At 38.5% G+C, this 18,403-nt stretch overlaps 1 protein-coding gene across 1 annotated transcript in view; it reads left to right on the top strand.

The window, feature by feature from the left end:
- Positions 1–18,403, top strand: part of CDKAL1 (CDKAL1 threonylcarbamoyladenosine tRNA methylthiotransferase) — a 433,436-nt gene that overhangs the window by 67,882 nt on the left and 347,151 nt on the right. Inside the window, exon 5 of the mRNA XM_082499568.1 lies at positions 4,793–4,877. Within this exon, the coding sequence (XP_082355694.1) occupies positions 4,793–4,877 (85 nt within the window). The remainder of the gene's footprint in view (positions 1–4,792; positions 4,878–18,403) is intronic.

The raw sequence follows: 18,403 nt of genomic DNA, 5'->3' as shown, positions 1-18,403 counted from the left end.
AAGCAAAGGAAAATCATAAAGGGTGAGAAGGAAGACTCGCAGAGAGCTTAGGAACAGGATAAGGAGAGCTGGAGGAAAAGGCCACGGGAGAGTCTTCTTTAATTATAGAGGAAGATCTTTCAGACTGAAGTTACGCAAATTGATGTACAGTATTTAAAAGGATGTCATATAAATCGAGTCATGTTTTTTGAGCAAGCAGTGCTGAGCAAATCTGGTATCGAGGTTTCAGTGCAGAGAGGAGTGATGTGCTAAAGAAAGTAAGGAAAGGCTGTTCTTTTAGGGCTTCACTATCTGTGTTTCTTCTACTTCAGTGCTTTGTGTGTGTTTTGATTTTTCAAGGAGATGTGGTTTGGGGAGGATTGGAAGAAAACAAAGTTTTGGAAAAAGAATTGAAAGAAAAAAGGCTTGAGTTAAAACACTAGGGCAAAACCAAGTCAATTGTTTAATTTTCAACTGATAGTATTATTACAGTCGTCTTAAGAAGTTCTGCTGATTTATGATTTCTAAAATGATAACAAACCCAAAAATGCTAGTTAGAAGAGAATTGTAAATATTGTTTTCTTCTGTAGGTATAGTGATGTTTCAGGCTCTTGCCATTTTATCCTCTTAGTATTGCCTAATGCAGCCAATTCATGTTTTCCAGAGCTTCCCAATTAAGTTAAGTGTTCAGAAGTTTCCATGACCTTTAGGTTTCTTTGTACTCTATGTTGTTTTGCAGAGAGTATGATAGACTTTGTGGTTTACTTCCAGTGTAGCCTTTCTTTTATGGAAAAGATGTCACAATGCAAAAAGGCCATGGTTTTGAGTTGTGTTTTTCAGCATTTAATACAATGCTGATTTGACATAACTTTTTTAAAAAATGCCTTAACATACAGGAAACAAGTAGCTCATCAAAACACGGTCAGCAGCAAAATATCATTTAAAATGTATCATTAGGCTGAATGTATGGAAAAAACAAGTTGAAGAAAGAAGATCCCCTTAGAGAAGTTTGTTGCAGAATATAGAAAAGGGCACCTATTTCTCATATTCGCTACTGTGATTGATGTTCACTGTGCTTATGGTTCTTGCTTCACTTTTGCCTGTCGCGTTATGTATGACTTGCTGGAAAACCTTCTGTGAAGGTTAGATTGTCCTCTTCAGTCAGATCTGTGAGAATTCCCAAACACAAGCTTCTGTTCTTCACTGAAACTTTGGAGGTTTCTCCAAAACCTTGGGTCTAATGGAGGTTTCTGAGGACGATTGGCATCAGCCCACTGAACGAAAGAATCCCGGCTTCACTGTGAGCTTACAAGGTGGAGGCTGGAGTTGGCAAAGGTGGCAGGTGGAGACCCTCCAGGGAAGGGTGCACGGGCTGCCTTAGTAGGCACTGTGCTACATTCATATGCTGTTTACCATCCAGACCTAAATACTTCACGCTTCCCGGAGTATAAACAGAGAAACCTCAGGTCTGTCTGCCCCTGCCCGTGTAGGCATGTATTTAGAAGCCTGAGCTTACGTGTCAGAGCTATTTTACTCTTTCTTTGGGCACACATTGAACACTAGCAGCTACTTATGTCAGAATACTGATTAATATACCTATATATATATATTAGGTATATACACATATAGCCAGTCCCTCCAATCCCCGCACCCCAATAAAGAACACTTACCCCCCGGTGTTGTTTAATATTTTGTAATTATGAAGCCTGTTTATACGTGCCAATTTGGATCTGGTGTTTTGGTGCATGGTTGTTTCGGCATGTCCGTCAAGGCCCTGCATTTAGTGTAAGTTCATCAAAAGTTTTGAAAGCAAAATGTGACCGCTGACAAGTTGTGCCCACAGTGTTGTAAACATGCATATATTCCCACAACCCAATACAAAAATGTCCTGTTGGCTTTTTTTTTTTTTAAAAACTCAAATTTGCTTGAGAAAATACAGTAGATCATGGTGAATCTAAGCTAATGCATGTAATTCTTTTACATATGAACAGTGCAGTACAGAACTAAAAAAATTCGGCTATCATTTTTAAGAGTTGTAGTATGAACTCTTATTAATAAATACATGTAACTCATAAATGTGTGTGTATATTTACATATATGCATAATCAAAACTTGCATGTAAAAATATCCATATGAGAGAGAATGAGAGTTAATATGAAAAAAGATTAAAAAACAAATACAGAAACAGAACCATATGATAAAATAATACTGTTGCTGTAAGGAGAGGACAAGCCTCTGCTACATTTCTATTTTTCTTAAATGCTTTTTAGATGTATACATTAATGAGTCTCCTTTTCCCCAAACTGCTCAGAAGATTCTATTCTGCAGGAGCCTTTTTTTCTGCACCCTCTGTTCTGCAGAGGGCGAAACCTGTGAAGGAATGAATTTGGATGTATTTGGGAGATTTTTTTTCTATGTGTAAGTGTTTCAGTTGTCCATCAGACTCCCAGTCAAGGAGCTAATATATTAATTAATGGAATCCAAATTGCAGTACAAAATGATTCCTGCTGGGGTAGTGTGTAAGTTTAGAAAGACCTTACACGTGTTCAGTTTTTCAGTGCTGTTTTGAAGAAAGGGATTTTATTTTAGCTTTAGGGGGGGAGGTATTGTCACAGTGAGGCTGCCTCATCCTTCACATGTGGAGACCGTGGTACAAGGAGGAACTGAAACCAAGCCCAGAACTGGTGTTCTCTACGTTAAGGCATCTCTCCTCTGAACAAAGACATCTTGTGGAAATTATTATGCAGTATGACTGCTACTGAAACTCGTGTCTGCTAAATGTATTCCCAGCCTCCTGTCTGACTTACAGGGTTGGCCTCTTGTTATTTAGTCACCCACTCCCCCACCCCCCCCATCCCACCCTCCCCCCAGTTCTCAGGTAGGTGTGTTATGGGTGTGGACCTGAATTTATAAACATTTGATGCTGCTGAAAAGAATAAGAAATAACAAGTTTTGGCAGTGTTATTGGAAAACTGTTTTAAAACTGTGTTTGTTTTCATACTTGGTGCATCTGACTGGCCAAGAGTTCACCCTCTTTCTGATTTTGAAACTGTACCTTTCTTTGCTTTTCTGTACATCATTCCCAATCAATTTTTTACCTATAATTATCTTTCTAACAGTAATAATGTGTTCATTAGTCTGAAAATGTTGTTTTCGTGCAGCCTGGCTTGGAGGAGAGGTTCTTTGCCTTGTTCCATTTTTGTTTTGACTTCTGTATGGACTAAAATTGAGCTTGGTCATCTTTCCCTGTCAAGGCAGGGTCAGATCTTGGTACATTCGCTTTACGTTTAAAATAGCTAAAGGTCTGGATGTTATTTTTGATGACTCCTTTGTAGCCTTTCTCTGTCATAGAAGAGGCCAGGTTTTGATCCAAGTTAATGGTGTAATCTCTATCAACAAAGACTAGAAACCTTCTGAATGTTTTCTCTTATTTAACATAAGTATGTCCTTCAGTTGCTATTTTGTGCGTTCTTTTCATTTTACCCGCTTCCTAGCTTAAGTGACTGATAGTTAATTCTAAAGGATCATTTATTTGGATAAAATGGCAGAGAGGAAAGATTTTCCACTTTCAGCATTTAGAGTCCTAAGTATGTGTATGGGAGAAAAGAATATTTGTGACTATGGGGATACATTCATGATGAGTGCATATGCAAACATGCTTAAATCTTTGCAAGCTTTCTCCTGCTTTAGCAGGATGTCAATTCAAATAAGGCATCCTAAAAATGATGGTTTAGCTCTATTCATTATTCATTGGCTTATGTTATTTAAAGATACCTCAGTCAATACTTCAATACTCGGGATGTACTCGATGGTAGCAAGAGTGACACAAATTTCCTTATCCAAACTGATACAAGTTATTCGGATGAATGCTAGAGCACTTGAATATTTGAGATGGATTATCTTCATTCTTTTATTTGAAAAAAAAGAAAGCTCTAACTTCACAAGAAAAATAACTATGCCAGCAATTCTGTACTATAGGTCATGTTTTACAGGATTTGAGTTTATATATGTGCTTCCGCAGATAATTCTGGGATTCACTTCTGTTAATGCATTTAGACATCAATAGGTTGTGAACATACAGAAAGGTTTCGGTCTTGAAGAAAATTATATGCTTATCTGAATGAAAGCAGATATTCCTTGTATGAATATCTTTTGTCTGAAAATTGCTGAACTATAATTATATCATAGCTAAGATATAATCTAAATTAGAAATATGCATGTTTCATGCCAAATTAGCTACACTGACTTTTTCCTTTAGTAGAGATACATGTTTTATAAATTCTGACTTTTCTCTTTTGTTGTACCAATTTACAGCAGAGCTGAAGCAGGCATTTTGTTTTGGTAGTGAAACCTGCTTTTGTTGACCGCTGCATTTAAAAAGCACCTTTATGCATTTGGTGATCTTTTTGCCTTTGTGTAGGCCAGATCTTTCTGGGGAGTATGCATTTTTGGGAGTAGTGACCGTTTTTTCTTAACTTTGTTTTCCATGATGTCCAACCTAGTGGCATCTCAGCTGGTAAATTAGATAACGGTTCATTCTTCCTTTGCAAAAATAATAAAAAGTACAATGGAAATGCTCGTGTGTTTGTTGTTTGTTTTTTTTTTTTTTTTTTTTCCTAAAGCACAAAACAATGAACAAACATCAAATCCCTTCCAAAAATGTAATTTTTTAAAATGTTGAATATAAGGTCATTTTGCAAATAGTCAACTTATTGATAATGGCTTAGTGTGGTCTTTTTTTCTTTATATGCTATAAAGTGGGAGTTGACAGGTTGGATCATTCTTAACACAGATTTGTATCTTTGTCTTCTAGACAACTCTGCTGAAGCAGATTTATGGTTGCTGAACAGTTGTACAGTAAAAAATCCTGCTGAGGACCACTTCAGAAACTCAATCAAGTAAGTTGTTTCCCTAAAAAAGATCCTGATTTATCAATGAATAGTACATGTTTTAATTTTAAAAGCTTCATATTTTCAATGTAGAAGTAATTTGGGTTTTTAGAGCAAGAAGTGTACTGAGTTTGTTACAATGCTGAATTCTCTAGAATGGGTTTGTGAGGTGCAGTGTATTTTTTATTTTTTTTTTAATTAGCTATAACTTGCAAGTGATTATCAATACACTTATTTAGAACTGCTGACCTATTTAGGTAGGGCCTTCTATATAATTTTTCAAGACAACGTTGCAATATCCTTCTGAAGAGTTGAATATTTGATTTTTCAAAAGTGTGAATTGTTAGGCTGCTTCTTTTTTCCTCTACTTAAATTTTACATAATCAGGCCTTTCTCATTAAAAGCGTATCGTGTACATACTTAAAACTAACTATTTCACTATACATTTTCTTCAAAGGTGAACCGATTAGCCTATAATAGAAGTCTTGTGAAGAATGTGTTTTATTTCTGTGTAACATTTTGACTATATTGAAAAATATGACGTGGTAGGGACTTCTGCCTCTAACTTCCCCAGAAGTATAGTTGTGATGAAAGTAACTGGAAAACCTGTACACTTATAGCTGTCATTGCCCGGTATAAATAAATATTGTGGTATGTTTCCTGTAGATTTTACCTTTAGTAAACCAGTGTGGCTATTTATGCAGTCATTTGTTTAACGTGGTGCACTGTGGATGGATTGTTTGTTGAAATCCGCTTTGGTTAGAAAAACATAGTTCTTAGTAAGCAATTGTCATGCTGAGGAAGGTAGAGAGGAGAGAGAAGCTGGATATAAACGATGTGCTTGCAGTGCTGGAGTTACTAAGAGCATTCCCCGGGATGTAACCTGGAACAGAAACGGTTTGCCTGCAGTAGGAGGCACAGCAGAAGCTTCCTCCACCCATCAGAGAGCTTCACTTGCTGACTGCTGGTGTTGTACTTGGTGATGTTGCCAAAAATAAAAAAGGAATCTATTCCCAGAATACTTCCAGTTAGTGTGTGTTGGCCAACAGAACTGATGACAAGATCTTTTCCAGTTCAGTTGTGGCCATCTTTCTACTTCATTAATCCTATGCCAGAATTGATGTGGTATGGTGTGTGTCCTTTAACCAGTAGAATAGAGTTGGTTAAGAAAGAGGATCTAACTAAAAGCAAATGACCAAAAATATTTCTTTGAACTTCATGTTTCTGTTGCTGCTCTATTAATGAGCCTGATGTTATTTCTAGCCTGGGTTTATTCCTGTTTTTCCTTACTTCTCCCTATACTCTTTCTGTTCTGACACACGGACACTCTGGTTGTTCTCCATTTCTTCTCTTCGCTGGGAGTCAGGTCTTTCCTGTAGCATGCATCGTTTGTTCTCTACTCTCAGATCCTGACAGTTCCTAATTATGGAGAAGGACAACTTTTGCTGTTGTTTCAGACCATTTTTTATAATGTTCATTAAATGTAGGGGAGAAAACCATAGTGCGTGCTCTTTCACGGGACTTGGAACTGAAAGATTAAATGTCCTCCAGCTCAGAAAAGAATAACTATTATTGTATTTGGGTTTTACAATAGTGAGGAAACCTTATATCTCTGAAGAACGCAACTTTGCCCAAGTATATCTTAACAACAAACCCAATGCATGAAGTTTGGGTGTCACAAAACTGACTATCCTATCATAACAGCTTGTTATGGAGAACTTTGTTTTTCTTGATTGAGTAACAAATTAAACATTTAATACGTGGATTGTCAAACCAAACATACTTTGAGTGGAAACAGTAATACTCAGCACAGTAAGATTCTTCTTTGAAATAAAAAAAAAAAAAAATCAGGCTGAAAGTGTTATACAGCATTAGGAATGTCATCTGGGGGAAGTATTTTAGTTTTGTTGATTCTCTGCCCTCTGCAACGGTTTCTGCTACGTAACTTTCCTTGCATATATGACGTTAAGATGCACCGATTCAAACCAGTGGTAATGTGTTCATGCTGGTGGTTGAAGAATGACTGTCTGAGGAGCTGATCCCTCACTAGTACCGTGTGCCAAAGGATGCGTCAGAACCCAACAAGTCCTGTAGGTTCAACCTTTTTTCATCTGATGTTCTTTTAAAAACAAAACAAAACCACTCCCAAACTCTCTGAACCTTTGCATTGGAAGTGCAGATGTGTATTTAGCTGAGACAAGCCAGCTGACAGTATAATCTCTGTGCCTTTTTGTATAGCTTTTGGTAGTAGTCTGCTGCTCTTCAATATCAATAAAGTTGAAGCTGCTGAGCCGTGGTGATGATACAGAGGGCAAAGAGTTGCTTAAAGACTTATGGATGGGAATTGAGAGCTTTTCCTGTGCAGATTTTGTTCTCAGTTGGTTTATCTTAAAATAAGATTAAAGGTGGAGGTAGGCAATAGTAATAAAGAACCCCTAGTATAATTAAGTAGGTGGAGCTTAAAAAATAGTAATTGGTATCCTCCAAAGAAATGAAGGTTAATTCAAGGAAAAGTAGGCAATAAAGAGAATAAACTAAAGCAGATAACTTCCATCAAACAGTTTATGATGACTGTGTAAAGCAGATAGCTAGGCAAAGAAAAGGAATCCCTTGAACAAGTGAAAAGAAGCAAAAAAAGGAAGAAACTAACATCAAGAAGTGAGGCAGAGAACACCAGAGAGAAACAGTCCCCATTCGGTGTAGGGGGGGTCGGTTGTGTTGCAGTAACTCTGTTCTGTTTTAATACTCTGCTGAATATCACAGAATACACATTATCCCCAGCCCTAGCTCCCCAGAATTCATGAATACATATAGCCCCGTGGCTGAAAACACTTGACCTCTGCTAGTAGCTGGTTTTGGCAGGATCTTACCTTAGGACAGGAGAAGCAGGAGATGGTCTGTTGTTTAAATGACTCCAATTTGCGACCGTTATGAAATGAGAACACGAGCTTCTGGGAAGAGGGAAGCGAGAGCACCGGGGGGGAGAGGGAGACAAGGGCACAGGAGCTAGTGGGGGTGTATGGTGTTACCTGTGCAGTTGATAAGCAATCGCATATCACATGGTACGTGCAGAGATGAATGAATTGCGTCCCTTTCTATATCCCTGGTAACAGTGTAGTATAGATAGTACTACACACACAGAACCACAGAATGGCTGAGGTTCTTGGGGACCTCTGGAGATTGTCTCGTTCAACCCCGCTCAAAGCAGGGATAACTGGAGCAGGTGGCTGAGGGCTGTGTGCAGGCAGGTGTTGAGTGTCTTCAAGAGACTCCACAAATGCTCTGGGCAACCTGTTCCAGTAGTTGACCATCCTTATAGTAAAAAGGGGTTGTCTGAGGTTTAAACTTCTTATCTTGTATTTCAGTTTGTTTGTTGCCTTTTGTCCTGTCGCTGGACACCACTGTGACATGCCGGGCTCTGTCATCCCCTCTCTTGCCCATCACCTTCCCCGTCAGGTGTTTATACACATTGATGGGATTTCCCAGACCCTTCTCTTCTCCAGGCTGAACAGTCCCAGCTCTCTCAGCCTCTGCTTGTATGTCAGATGCTCCAAACCTTTGTGGCCCTTTCCTGGGCCCCTTCCAGTTTGTCCTTGTCTCACCCGTACTGGGGAGCTCACCGCTGAACCCAGTGCTCCCGATGTGGCTCTCAGCAGGGCTGAGCAGAAGGCAAGGATCACCTCCCTCCATCTGCCAGTGATGCAATGTCTAATGCAGCCCGGGAGGTTGTTGTTGGTCTTTGCCTCAAGGGCTCATCACTGGCTTGTGGTCAACTTGGTGTCCACAAGGGCTCTCAGGGCCTTTCCTGCCAAGCTGCTTTCCAGCTGGTCAGCCCCAGCCCGTCCTGGTGCGTGGGGCTATTCCTCCCCAGGGGCAGGACTTGGCACTATCCATCTGTTGATCTTAATGAGGTTTACACATTACATTAGTTTAAGAAAATCTCATTTTCATTAAAATAGATATTAAAATAAACTCTATAAAGAAAATAATTAATTTGATTTGACTCAGTGTTTATTGTGAGTGATCTACTTGTCCTTGTAAAGATGTGACTGACTATTCTTGGGTATGCTGTGGAGGCTTTTAGAAATACATTCCTGCAATGAATTTCTCTTCCGAAAGATAAAGAAGCGCTTTTGTTCTATCGAAGGCTTGTATTTTGGTTGGTGATTGATATACCTATTGTGCTTCAGTAAGGTGCTGGGCATTCCAGGGAAGTAGCAGCTTTTGGAAAGATACAGTAGTGTTGAATCCCTCTGATCAGTTGGTTTGTTTTTTTTTTTTTTTCCCTGGTGGTATTAAACTCTTGCTAAAGTGGTGGGTTCCCTGGCAGGGAAAGCATGCCACTGCTCTACCCTGGCCTGGTCTAACAGTCTTAAGTGTACGTGAATGGCTACAATCCCAGATAGGGTGTTGGTTTATTGGTCCTTAATGTTCTGCTTTTTAGTTGGCCTGTGTACACTGATTTAAGCATAAGGATTTTTGAATTTTAAGCTACAGTTCAGAAAACCCAGACAAACCGAAAGCACAACAATTAGTATCTTTGCTATACTATTTATGCTGAAAGTGCCCCTGAAAACACATTGTTCAAGGTGTCATGTTGAACAGAATGACTGTGATGTTTTTAAAGCCCCTGATGACATAGTACCTCAAATACAGTTTTGTGGAACCAAGTGCATTCTGGTGGGTTGGATTCAAGGACCTTTACCTTACCTGCAGGTAGTTTTTTATCTGCCGCCACTACTTGTTCTGTCAGTGCTGGTTTTTTTTTCTTATCCTATAGCTCAGTTAATCAGAAGTTTAAGACATTTTATGGGATGGGATGTGTTTTCCCTTTCACATTTTTTTCTTTTTATAGTGGCAGGTATTTTTATTTTCTTTCTCCAATTACTAGTCAGATACAATATAGCAAGACTGCTTTGGAGAATGGATTCCTGTACTCGAGGCAGCAAAGCGCTTGGGATACTTCCTTGAGGGAGGTTGTCCTTATAGGACAGCCGTGCCGTAAACTCCTCACCCTGCGCTGTGAGCTGAGCTGCCTTTACCCTCGAGATGGACAGAGCTGGGATGTTACTCTGTTCTCAAGTCCTGTGGGATAGCATGTAGTAACGTTAAAGTGACTTTAAAACCATCTAAAATACTGCTTATAACTTCTTGTGAAGTCAATTTTATGTTGTTTTAAAATTTAAAAATACTGTTTTAAAGGTAGCTTACAGTCTACATTTGAGACAATCGTATCCTTTTTTTCCCTGATAACATTTGTGTATGATATTTTTGCTCTGGACCTGATCTTCTGTCAGTGTAACCAGTTAAGTGCATATGTATATATGTGTCTTATAAATAAGCGTATAAGTAATAACGAATAAGTAAAATATCATTAAGATTCATTCCAGAAGAGGTTACTGGTTATATTTATTTTTTGGGATGTTGGGTAGTTCTGTGATGGCTCGCTTCAGGATGTCTCCTTAATTGTTTTTTTTTTTTTCCAATGGCAGAACATTGTTGACTAACGCTTTCTGCTGTCATTTTTTCTGTTTAAGAATAGCTTGCTTAAAATTTGGCTGTTAGCAACAGCAAGAATAAGCATTCAATAAGCTGCTAACAACTTCTGTAAACCATAGTAAATTTATTTAGGCTTTTTGAAGAGAGTTAAGCATGAGACCGTGTTCTAGAGGAGCTTGCTTCCTTCAAGATAAATAAAGAAAGTTACTTTGTTCTTTGGTCTCATGCTTCACTGATCTGTATGTAGTCTGATACTCTCTTTATGACTGTCGCGTCAGATGCGTAAACCACTCTTCCTAATGACCTCTGAAAATTGTGTGTTTCTAGCTATCCGTCTTCCCCCTTGCTTCATCCTTTCCTGAGTGCTGTTAGAAGTCATTTGTGCATTCAGGGACTTAGGCTTTTCCTGAGGAGTTCTCTTGCTGGTTAAAGTATTATGGGTAGGAATGGGGGGAGGGCTATCTTATTGAAACAGCCAAAACGATGCCATTTGGGAGGTATGATGTGGTTGTGCTGTTGAGGTGTTCGTGGCTTGTATCATGGTATGGAGTAAGTTTGACCACTATAATCATCTTCGTTATTGAGTATGATATATATAATTAATATGTAACGTTAATGTATATTCTTTTATGTATATGTCACTGCATTCACTTGAAGGCATGCTCTGGTGTGCGTTCAACCCTTTTCTTTGTGATAGCTATGAGTTGTGACAGAAATGCGAGAGCTTTTAGCACTGAAGTAGCACTGTGTGGCTTCCAGTTCTCTTCTTGCTTCTGCTTTCACCAAATCACGAATAAACGCTATTTATTTACATCTCACTTTTATGCTAGAAGGAGCATCAAAACCTGCAGAACTTATTGAAATGCTAGTTTAACAGGGCTTTGATCTTACACCATGCAAATTGTTTAAGACTCTCGGGACCAAGTGGACTAATTTGAAGAGTAAAACGCAGGAGTTACCTCTGGATGCTACAGAATTTCTGTTCGCCGAATGGAATTGTGTTGATGTTAAGTACAGAAGGAGGTTATTCTTTAAGAAATACAAAAGCTTGTTCAGAGATAAGAAGAACTTTCTGCTGCTTGTCATCTTTGCAAGTGAAAATAACCTTGGAAGAAGGGTGTATTTTTTTTTCTTTGTTAACATTTGTGAATGTAACTTATATGATGCATTTTGCAGATCAAGCAAAAAAACCCAAATCCCACTTTTAAAGTGAAATAAAGTGTTACCACTTTCTTTAAAGCAGCTTTAAGCCTTTTGCTTTTACTAATACGTTTCCAGTGTAAAAGTAGACTGTGATTTACACTTGTTTATATAGGAAAGTTAAAGTTGTGGAGTACCTCTGGAAGAGGAACCGTAAGTATTTCAAAGCTATTTTATAGATCCTGTTAGCATAAGAAGATAACTTCCACTGAATTTGAGATGAGTATCATAGCCTTGCATTTTATTGCATTTTATTGTCATAGCCTTACATTTATTGCATTTTATAGAAGTCATGTTTCAGTGTTTGTGTCAGAGTACTTAAGGTAACAGGAAAGCTCTAAAAACTGTAGCTAGGAGTACTGCTATTTTCTGCTGCTTTTGTATTGAAGAAATCTGGGGAAGAGCTGGATTGTCTGAAGTGAAATATCTGTGGAACAAGCTTCATTGGGTGGGAGGGAACTTGGCACTTGATTTTTTTTATTTTTATTTTTTTAAAGAGAAGTTGCCAATGATATTCTGTCTTGCTTAGACCCCCTAAATTAGTCCAGATAACATCAATGAAAATCTAGCATTTTGCCATGATGAAAGGCAAAATGCTCACAGATGGACGAAATGCTTGTGTTCAAGATATATGCTGTATTTGCTGTGCAAGAGAAACGTCTTCCCCAGATAACTAAGTTTTAAATGGTGGCCGTAAATCTATTAGCTATAATTTTAAATCACAGTTCTTTTCTAAGAACAACTGGAGGAGCTTATGTGACTGCTGCACTCTGGCTTCATCAAAGGCTTGACTGGGATAGATTTATGCACAATGCTTACATTTTTACAGTCATGGGAGATCTGTAAAGATCTCACCAATCACACACCACTAACCAAAATTAGTTTTGTAGCATAACATAGCTCATACTGTTTAAAAAAAATAATTTTTTTTAGCTAGCACTCTAATCTTTGATATAAAGTGTACAAATTGATTAGTTGAAAACACTGAATATTTCTCTTGTATTTGATGGATGATTTTTTTTTTGAGGTTCAGCATTTTTTCTGACAAAAATTTCTAGAAGAAAGAGTTTTCTACTTCTGCGTTTGGGATTTCTGTTTTCCTATAGCCGTGCTCATCTGTATTACAAAACACTTCAATGAATTTTGGTTTTGTGTTCATTTTGTTAGTTAACATTTCTCAGCTTGATCAATATCAGTTTCACTGTTATATAGTTGGTTAAGCTTTACCGTGGAGCATAGTGTTGTGCTCTCTGGCTTACAAATGCTGCAGAAGGATTTTATTGAACTGGAAGTCTTCATTTAAAAACTTACTGATCGGGTAAGTTTTTTTTCTTCTTTTTTTTTTTTTTTTTTTTAAACTTACTGAATATCGTCATCCATGCTTTTATTGTCTTAGGTTGATGGAAAACATACCTGTGGTTGAAGGATTCTGTGATTTAAATGATATTTGCTAGTGGAAGGTTTTTTGCTGCATTTGAGTGCATTCCTTTTCTTGCACACATCTCTGCCGTAAAAGAGAATGTTAAAAGCTGTTTGACACGGTGTTATAAAACACAGAGAAAAAGCAGACCCTATAGAACTGAGTGTTTTCCATTGTATGGTGTTTAGAAGATAAAAGGATTATGGGCTGCTTGTGATTACATGTGTTACATGGCTGCATTTTGCAAAGGAGGTTGGCAAAATCCTGGCTTGTAAACTTCTGTGCACTTTAGTTTAACATTTTACAAGGTTAAAAAATGAAAAAGTACAGGGCCTGTTACAATCAACTTTTAAGCACTATCCTGGAAATCTTTTTGTCTTATCATGAACACATTTGGGAGTATTTTAAGTACTCCATGATACTGATGCTTAGTGTGGCAGCCTTAGTTCTACGTTGCTTATAGAACTTTGGATACTTTAGGGGGCTAATTAGCTTTTAGATAGTCTTAAGCCTTGAGCCAGATCATTAGGGACTGATGTATATTTGATTGCCATTTTAAAGAAGAAAATATTACCAGGGCGTGAGAGGCAACCTTTATTTCATGACTTCATGTACCTATAGTTGAACTTTTTGATCGGGCTGTAGTTACAGGTCCCCAGCTATGGAGGCTCCTGGAGCACTGGTGCGTTACCAGCAGTGTTTACAGACATTTGAAAATCAGTGTAGTCCATCGTTAAATATACAACATACACTTTTCTTTGCAAACGAATGCAAATCTATTACATTTCAGTGATATGGGTAAACAAGGAAGGCTTGTGATTTGGAAAGTACAGCTGCCTGGGTAATTTTATGGAGTAACACTTCCACCTTTCCCCCTCATCAACCAAAGTGGGCACACAGCTCTACTCGGTCTTTTTTCAGCATTTTAGAACAAGAACTTGCATGTATGTATAACCATCTGAAACCTGTTTTAAGAAAATGAGTAACACTTAAAAGGGGATCTAATTCTTTTTCCACTGCATTGCTGATGTTATCTTTAGTTGAAAGACAAAACTGTTCTTCTTCTCCCCCTCCTCTCAGACTTGGTCAAATTGTATAATTTTAGGAAACCTCTCCAACCAAACAGATTTAATAAAATTAGCAAAAGTAAGCATTGACCTTTCTCAGTATTTCTCTTGCTGTTCTGCCATACTCTTTGCTTTGGGGATGTGATGTTCCTCTTGGGCTCTTAGTGCTGTCCTCCCCTTCTTTGCCCAGACCATGGTCAGATAGAAGAGAAACAATCAGGAAGATGGAGGCACCGTTTTGGGCTAGTGGTTTCAGGTTTGTTTTGTTACGTAATCAAAGACTTCAAAGAAGAGGCTTTTTGAGGGATGGGAGAAATTTGGACAAAAGTATGCTTGGTCTCACGTTATGGGCATTTGCACAAAAAGCACGTTAAAACTTATTTGAAAATGTCTCACCTGTTTTAGCAGGATGAGGATAATGACTTCTGTTCACCAAAGGAGGCCTCATTCTGGAAGACTAGCGCTGAATTTCTAACACATTGTTTAAAGTTCTTCCCTCGATTAAACTCAGACTTCAGAATAGCAGGTTAACCTCTAATTTGCCATTCCTAGTCAGTGTGTTTTCTGTTTGTTTGCAGTTCAAAAAACAGGCTACTAAATAAAATTTTTAAAAGATCTGGTTTGTGTCATGGTGTGGAATAGAATAAAATCTGCCTCTGTGTTTTTGAATTTAAGGACTGTGAATGGTGGAATGGGATTAGAATACTTTAGTATTTGTAACTGAGTTACAAACTTTAGTTTGTAACTCAGCATGGCTGCAGGTGGAAAATGCTCCTGCTGGCTCTGCTAAAGCAAAGCAAACTGGTGAAGGTTTGTTAAGAGCTTGTGCTTCATACAGTGGGGAGGTAGCAGAGGACTACTGGAAATGGAAGCTCTCTGAGACATCGTAGTTTGCTTTTCCATGACTTCAAACGGTAGGCTAGGTGTACTTTCTTTTCTGTGACTCATCCAAGCAGACTGTGACCAGTAGGAGACTACTTCAGCTGAACTTTCTGGATTGTAATTAATTTGGGGGTGTGCGGTTGGGGTTCTTGCTGCCTCTGCCACCTGACGTTCGTCTGCCTTCTGTTGGGGGCTTTGTTTTTTCTTTCTCGTGGGAGGTAACTGAATTAATTGCTCCAGCACTAAAAAGCGCGCAAGAGACTAAGAAGTTTTAGATTCGCCTCAAATATGTGATAGCATTACTGAGAGAAGACATAATACTGGCTGAAGTCCATGGGAATGATGTGGGACAGGATCGGGACAGACCTCTGATGGGTTTGATTTGCTCTGCCTGCATACAGAAAAGTACGGTGCTAGGAGGTGAAAAAGGCTTTGGCGCGTTTTGGTGTTTGGGGTTTTTTCCTTGCTTTTTGGAGTATAGTAGATCCGAATGTTTTCAATAAGCTGCTGAAGAAGAGAACAGCAGATTGATTCTGCTTCACTTTTAAGAAGAATTATTGGTTCTAGCAAGGCTAACTTTTTACTTTTCAGTGGCACAGGTGTTGGGCTAAGGTGAAAATAAAACTTCCCACACTAAGTGATCACTGCTATTTTAAAAGTTTCATTATGAAAGTCCTAGTAAGAAGTGGAGATTGGGAGTTCTTAAGATGGGGAAAAACAGAGAGCTTTTGCCCACGTGTATTAAAAAAAAAAAAAAGTGTATGATGAATATTAGAGCGATAAAAGGTACGGTCCAGTAATAGAAAGTGGAGCTCTTGTTAGCTGGTCTTAAGATGGGTTATATGAGCTTTACAGAATCAGTGTTTTGCATATTATATGACCCCCTGTGTTAACAGGTGTTTCATTTTACCATTTCAAGGCAGATGAACTGAGCAGAAAAGGTTAATGTCTTGAGTGCTGGAAGCAGGTGGTTGATAGCTTTGGATATTTATCTAATTAGGGCATCTTGGCTGTTGTCCTAGCAGGCCTGACTTTTCCTAGGGAGGGAGCACAGGAAAGCATGCAGAAACTTGCTCTGGCAGGATTAATGCAGAAGTCAATATGAGCTAAACTTGTCAGGTGTGGGGTTTGTTTGTTTTTGGTTTAAAAGACCATCTACTAATACTTAATGTGTGTTTGTCCTAAAACAGAAAATGCTTACTTTTCTGGGTGAGCTTGAGTGGAAAACGCGTCCCCTTTCATACTTTTGAAAGGGTGTCGTCACGTGGTTATGTTAGAAGCTAACTTAGGGAAGGCAAAAATAATGTTGTGTTTTTTCCCCTGTTGCATCTGTATTCAGCAAAACTCTTGCTTTTTATACTGAGTTTTGTTGTAATTTGTGACTCTCTGTCTAATGCACATCTGTAAAGACTGTGATGGTATACCGAGATGTTATTTTGGCACACTTAGTCAAGGCAAGTTGGGATATTGCCAATGCAGTACAGCAGTTCACATTTAGTATTGCATACCTCAGCTGCTATCTTGACCCTTGGTGCACAGCTCTTACGTGAAGGATAAGAACATGGACAACTATTTCTTTTGAATTTAGCTTTTTAGCCAACATTTCTTCTGACTTGTAAACTTTTTTTAATTTTTGTGAAGGAACAGCAGAAGCACAGGCCAACGGCGAGAAACGTTTGACCACAGAATTGTTTTACTCCAAGTATGTATTTGAATTTGAACTGTCCTAAGAGATAACGTCTGATAAGGATAAATAATCAACTTCTTCATGTATTGGTTTTACAGTGCAGAGCACAATGGAAACTGACCTTCGTTATTGCCTCCAGCTACCAACATAATGCAAATACTAACCGACAGACTGTATACACATTTGCTCCAAATAGGAAAAAGCCTATTGTTTTTCTTGGGTGTGCTCTAGTTTATTAGCATGATTTCAAGGGCAATTTACTACTGAAGATGCAGAGGGCTCATTTTTCACAAGAGGACAATGTCAAATAAAATTGTCTAAAATATAGCACAACATTCTAGAAGCAATTTGTGAATATCTCTTATCATAGTGGGTAGCATCGATTTTTCTTGTAAAAATTAAATATGTTTCCAGTTTTTATTTTGTCTTTGCTTGTGTTTTTGGTTTTTTTTTTTGTTTTTTTTTTTTTTTTTTTTCATGAAAAGAATACCCTTAAAGTAGCCTGTTTCTGTGACTTCTGGCTTGCGTGCAGTTGCCTTATACCAGGCATCAAATTTATTGCATATTTTTGTCTGTGGAGCTGCTGATTATGATACCTGTAATTCAAAAAACTGAAGGAAAGTCACATTTAGAGTCAGAAAAGATTCCACCGTGGATGTTTCCTAGGTACAATGAAAACTTCTCTTTCACATCATGACAGAAAACAAATACCGTGTTTAACTTGAAACCTGAATCCAGGATGTGTAACTTCTTTTACAAGGACAGCAGCAGAAAAAGGGGTTTTTACCTCGGGTTATGCTTAGTTTCAGATGCTGCCACTTTGAGCTTTACTATCTGAACTTGAAATTATACTTCCTGAGATCTCCTGGTTTTGTATTTTATTTCTTGCTGTCAGTAAAGTCTCTTCTTTATCTGGTGTTGGACACAGTTGTTAACTTAAAGTGAACTGTGTTGGGCTTAACTGGCAAAGACATTTGATACAGGAAGTTCTTTGAAGATAGAGACCATACAATTTCAGGATTTGTGAAATGCAAATTCTAATTGCTCAACTTTTACATGGGAAGTGGAAGCTATGGTTATTTTGTTTCTGTACACATAAAGTTTGGTGCTGCTGCGTGTAATTTCGTTTGTGGCCCGTGAATTTGACTGCGTATCTGTGCATGAATGAACATACCTATAGTCAAACATTCTAGAAAACAGCTTCATAAGTGCTTTTGCACAGCCTTTGTTTTTACCTTCCCCCTGTGGTTCAGCAGAGTTGCTTCTGAATTAAGTCCTGAATTAATAGAAATCCAATGTATGGGTACAGCTGGGGCTTCAGAATGCGGTAACTTTGTAGGATTCACCATTTATTGCCATGCTGAAATTTATCTTTTGAAAGGTGGATGAACGCAGTCTCCGTTTGGACCGTGTGTATAACGATGTGAGCTGAGGTGCTGGTTGCTGACGCACGAATAGGGGCAGCCATTCAAGACAAGCCCGATGCACCTCACGGGTGGTGGTTGGTGTGGGGTGCTTGGTTTTGTTGTGGCGTTTGGTAATTCATGAGCATCCCTTGGAATGGAGCTTGGATTGAGGGGCTGAGGGGAAAAATCAACGTCATTTCTAAAGATTGTTGCAATGGGAAAAGATTCCTTGTATTTACTAGGGAAATAGTGTGCAGTCATGACGGTAGCGGCTCCCCAACATAACTTAGATACAGATCTCTTAAGGATCCAAAGAACTAGAAGATGACACTGCTAGTGGCCCTGGCCTACTGCAGACATTAAGAAAGAAACCC

The sequence above is a fragment of the Vanellus vanellus genome (genome assembly GCF_965231255.1).
Source record: "Vanellus vanellus genome assembly, chromosome: 2".
Classification (NCBI taxonomy): domain Eukaryota; kingdom Metazoa; phylum Chordata; class Aves; order Charadriiformes; family Charadriidae; genus Vanellus; species Vanellus vanellus.
The sequence above is the reverse complement of the archived record's forward strand: the minus strand, read 5'-3'. Positions and strand labels throughout refer to the sequence as shown.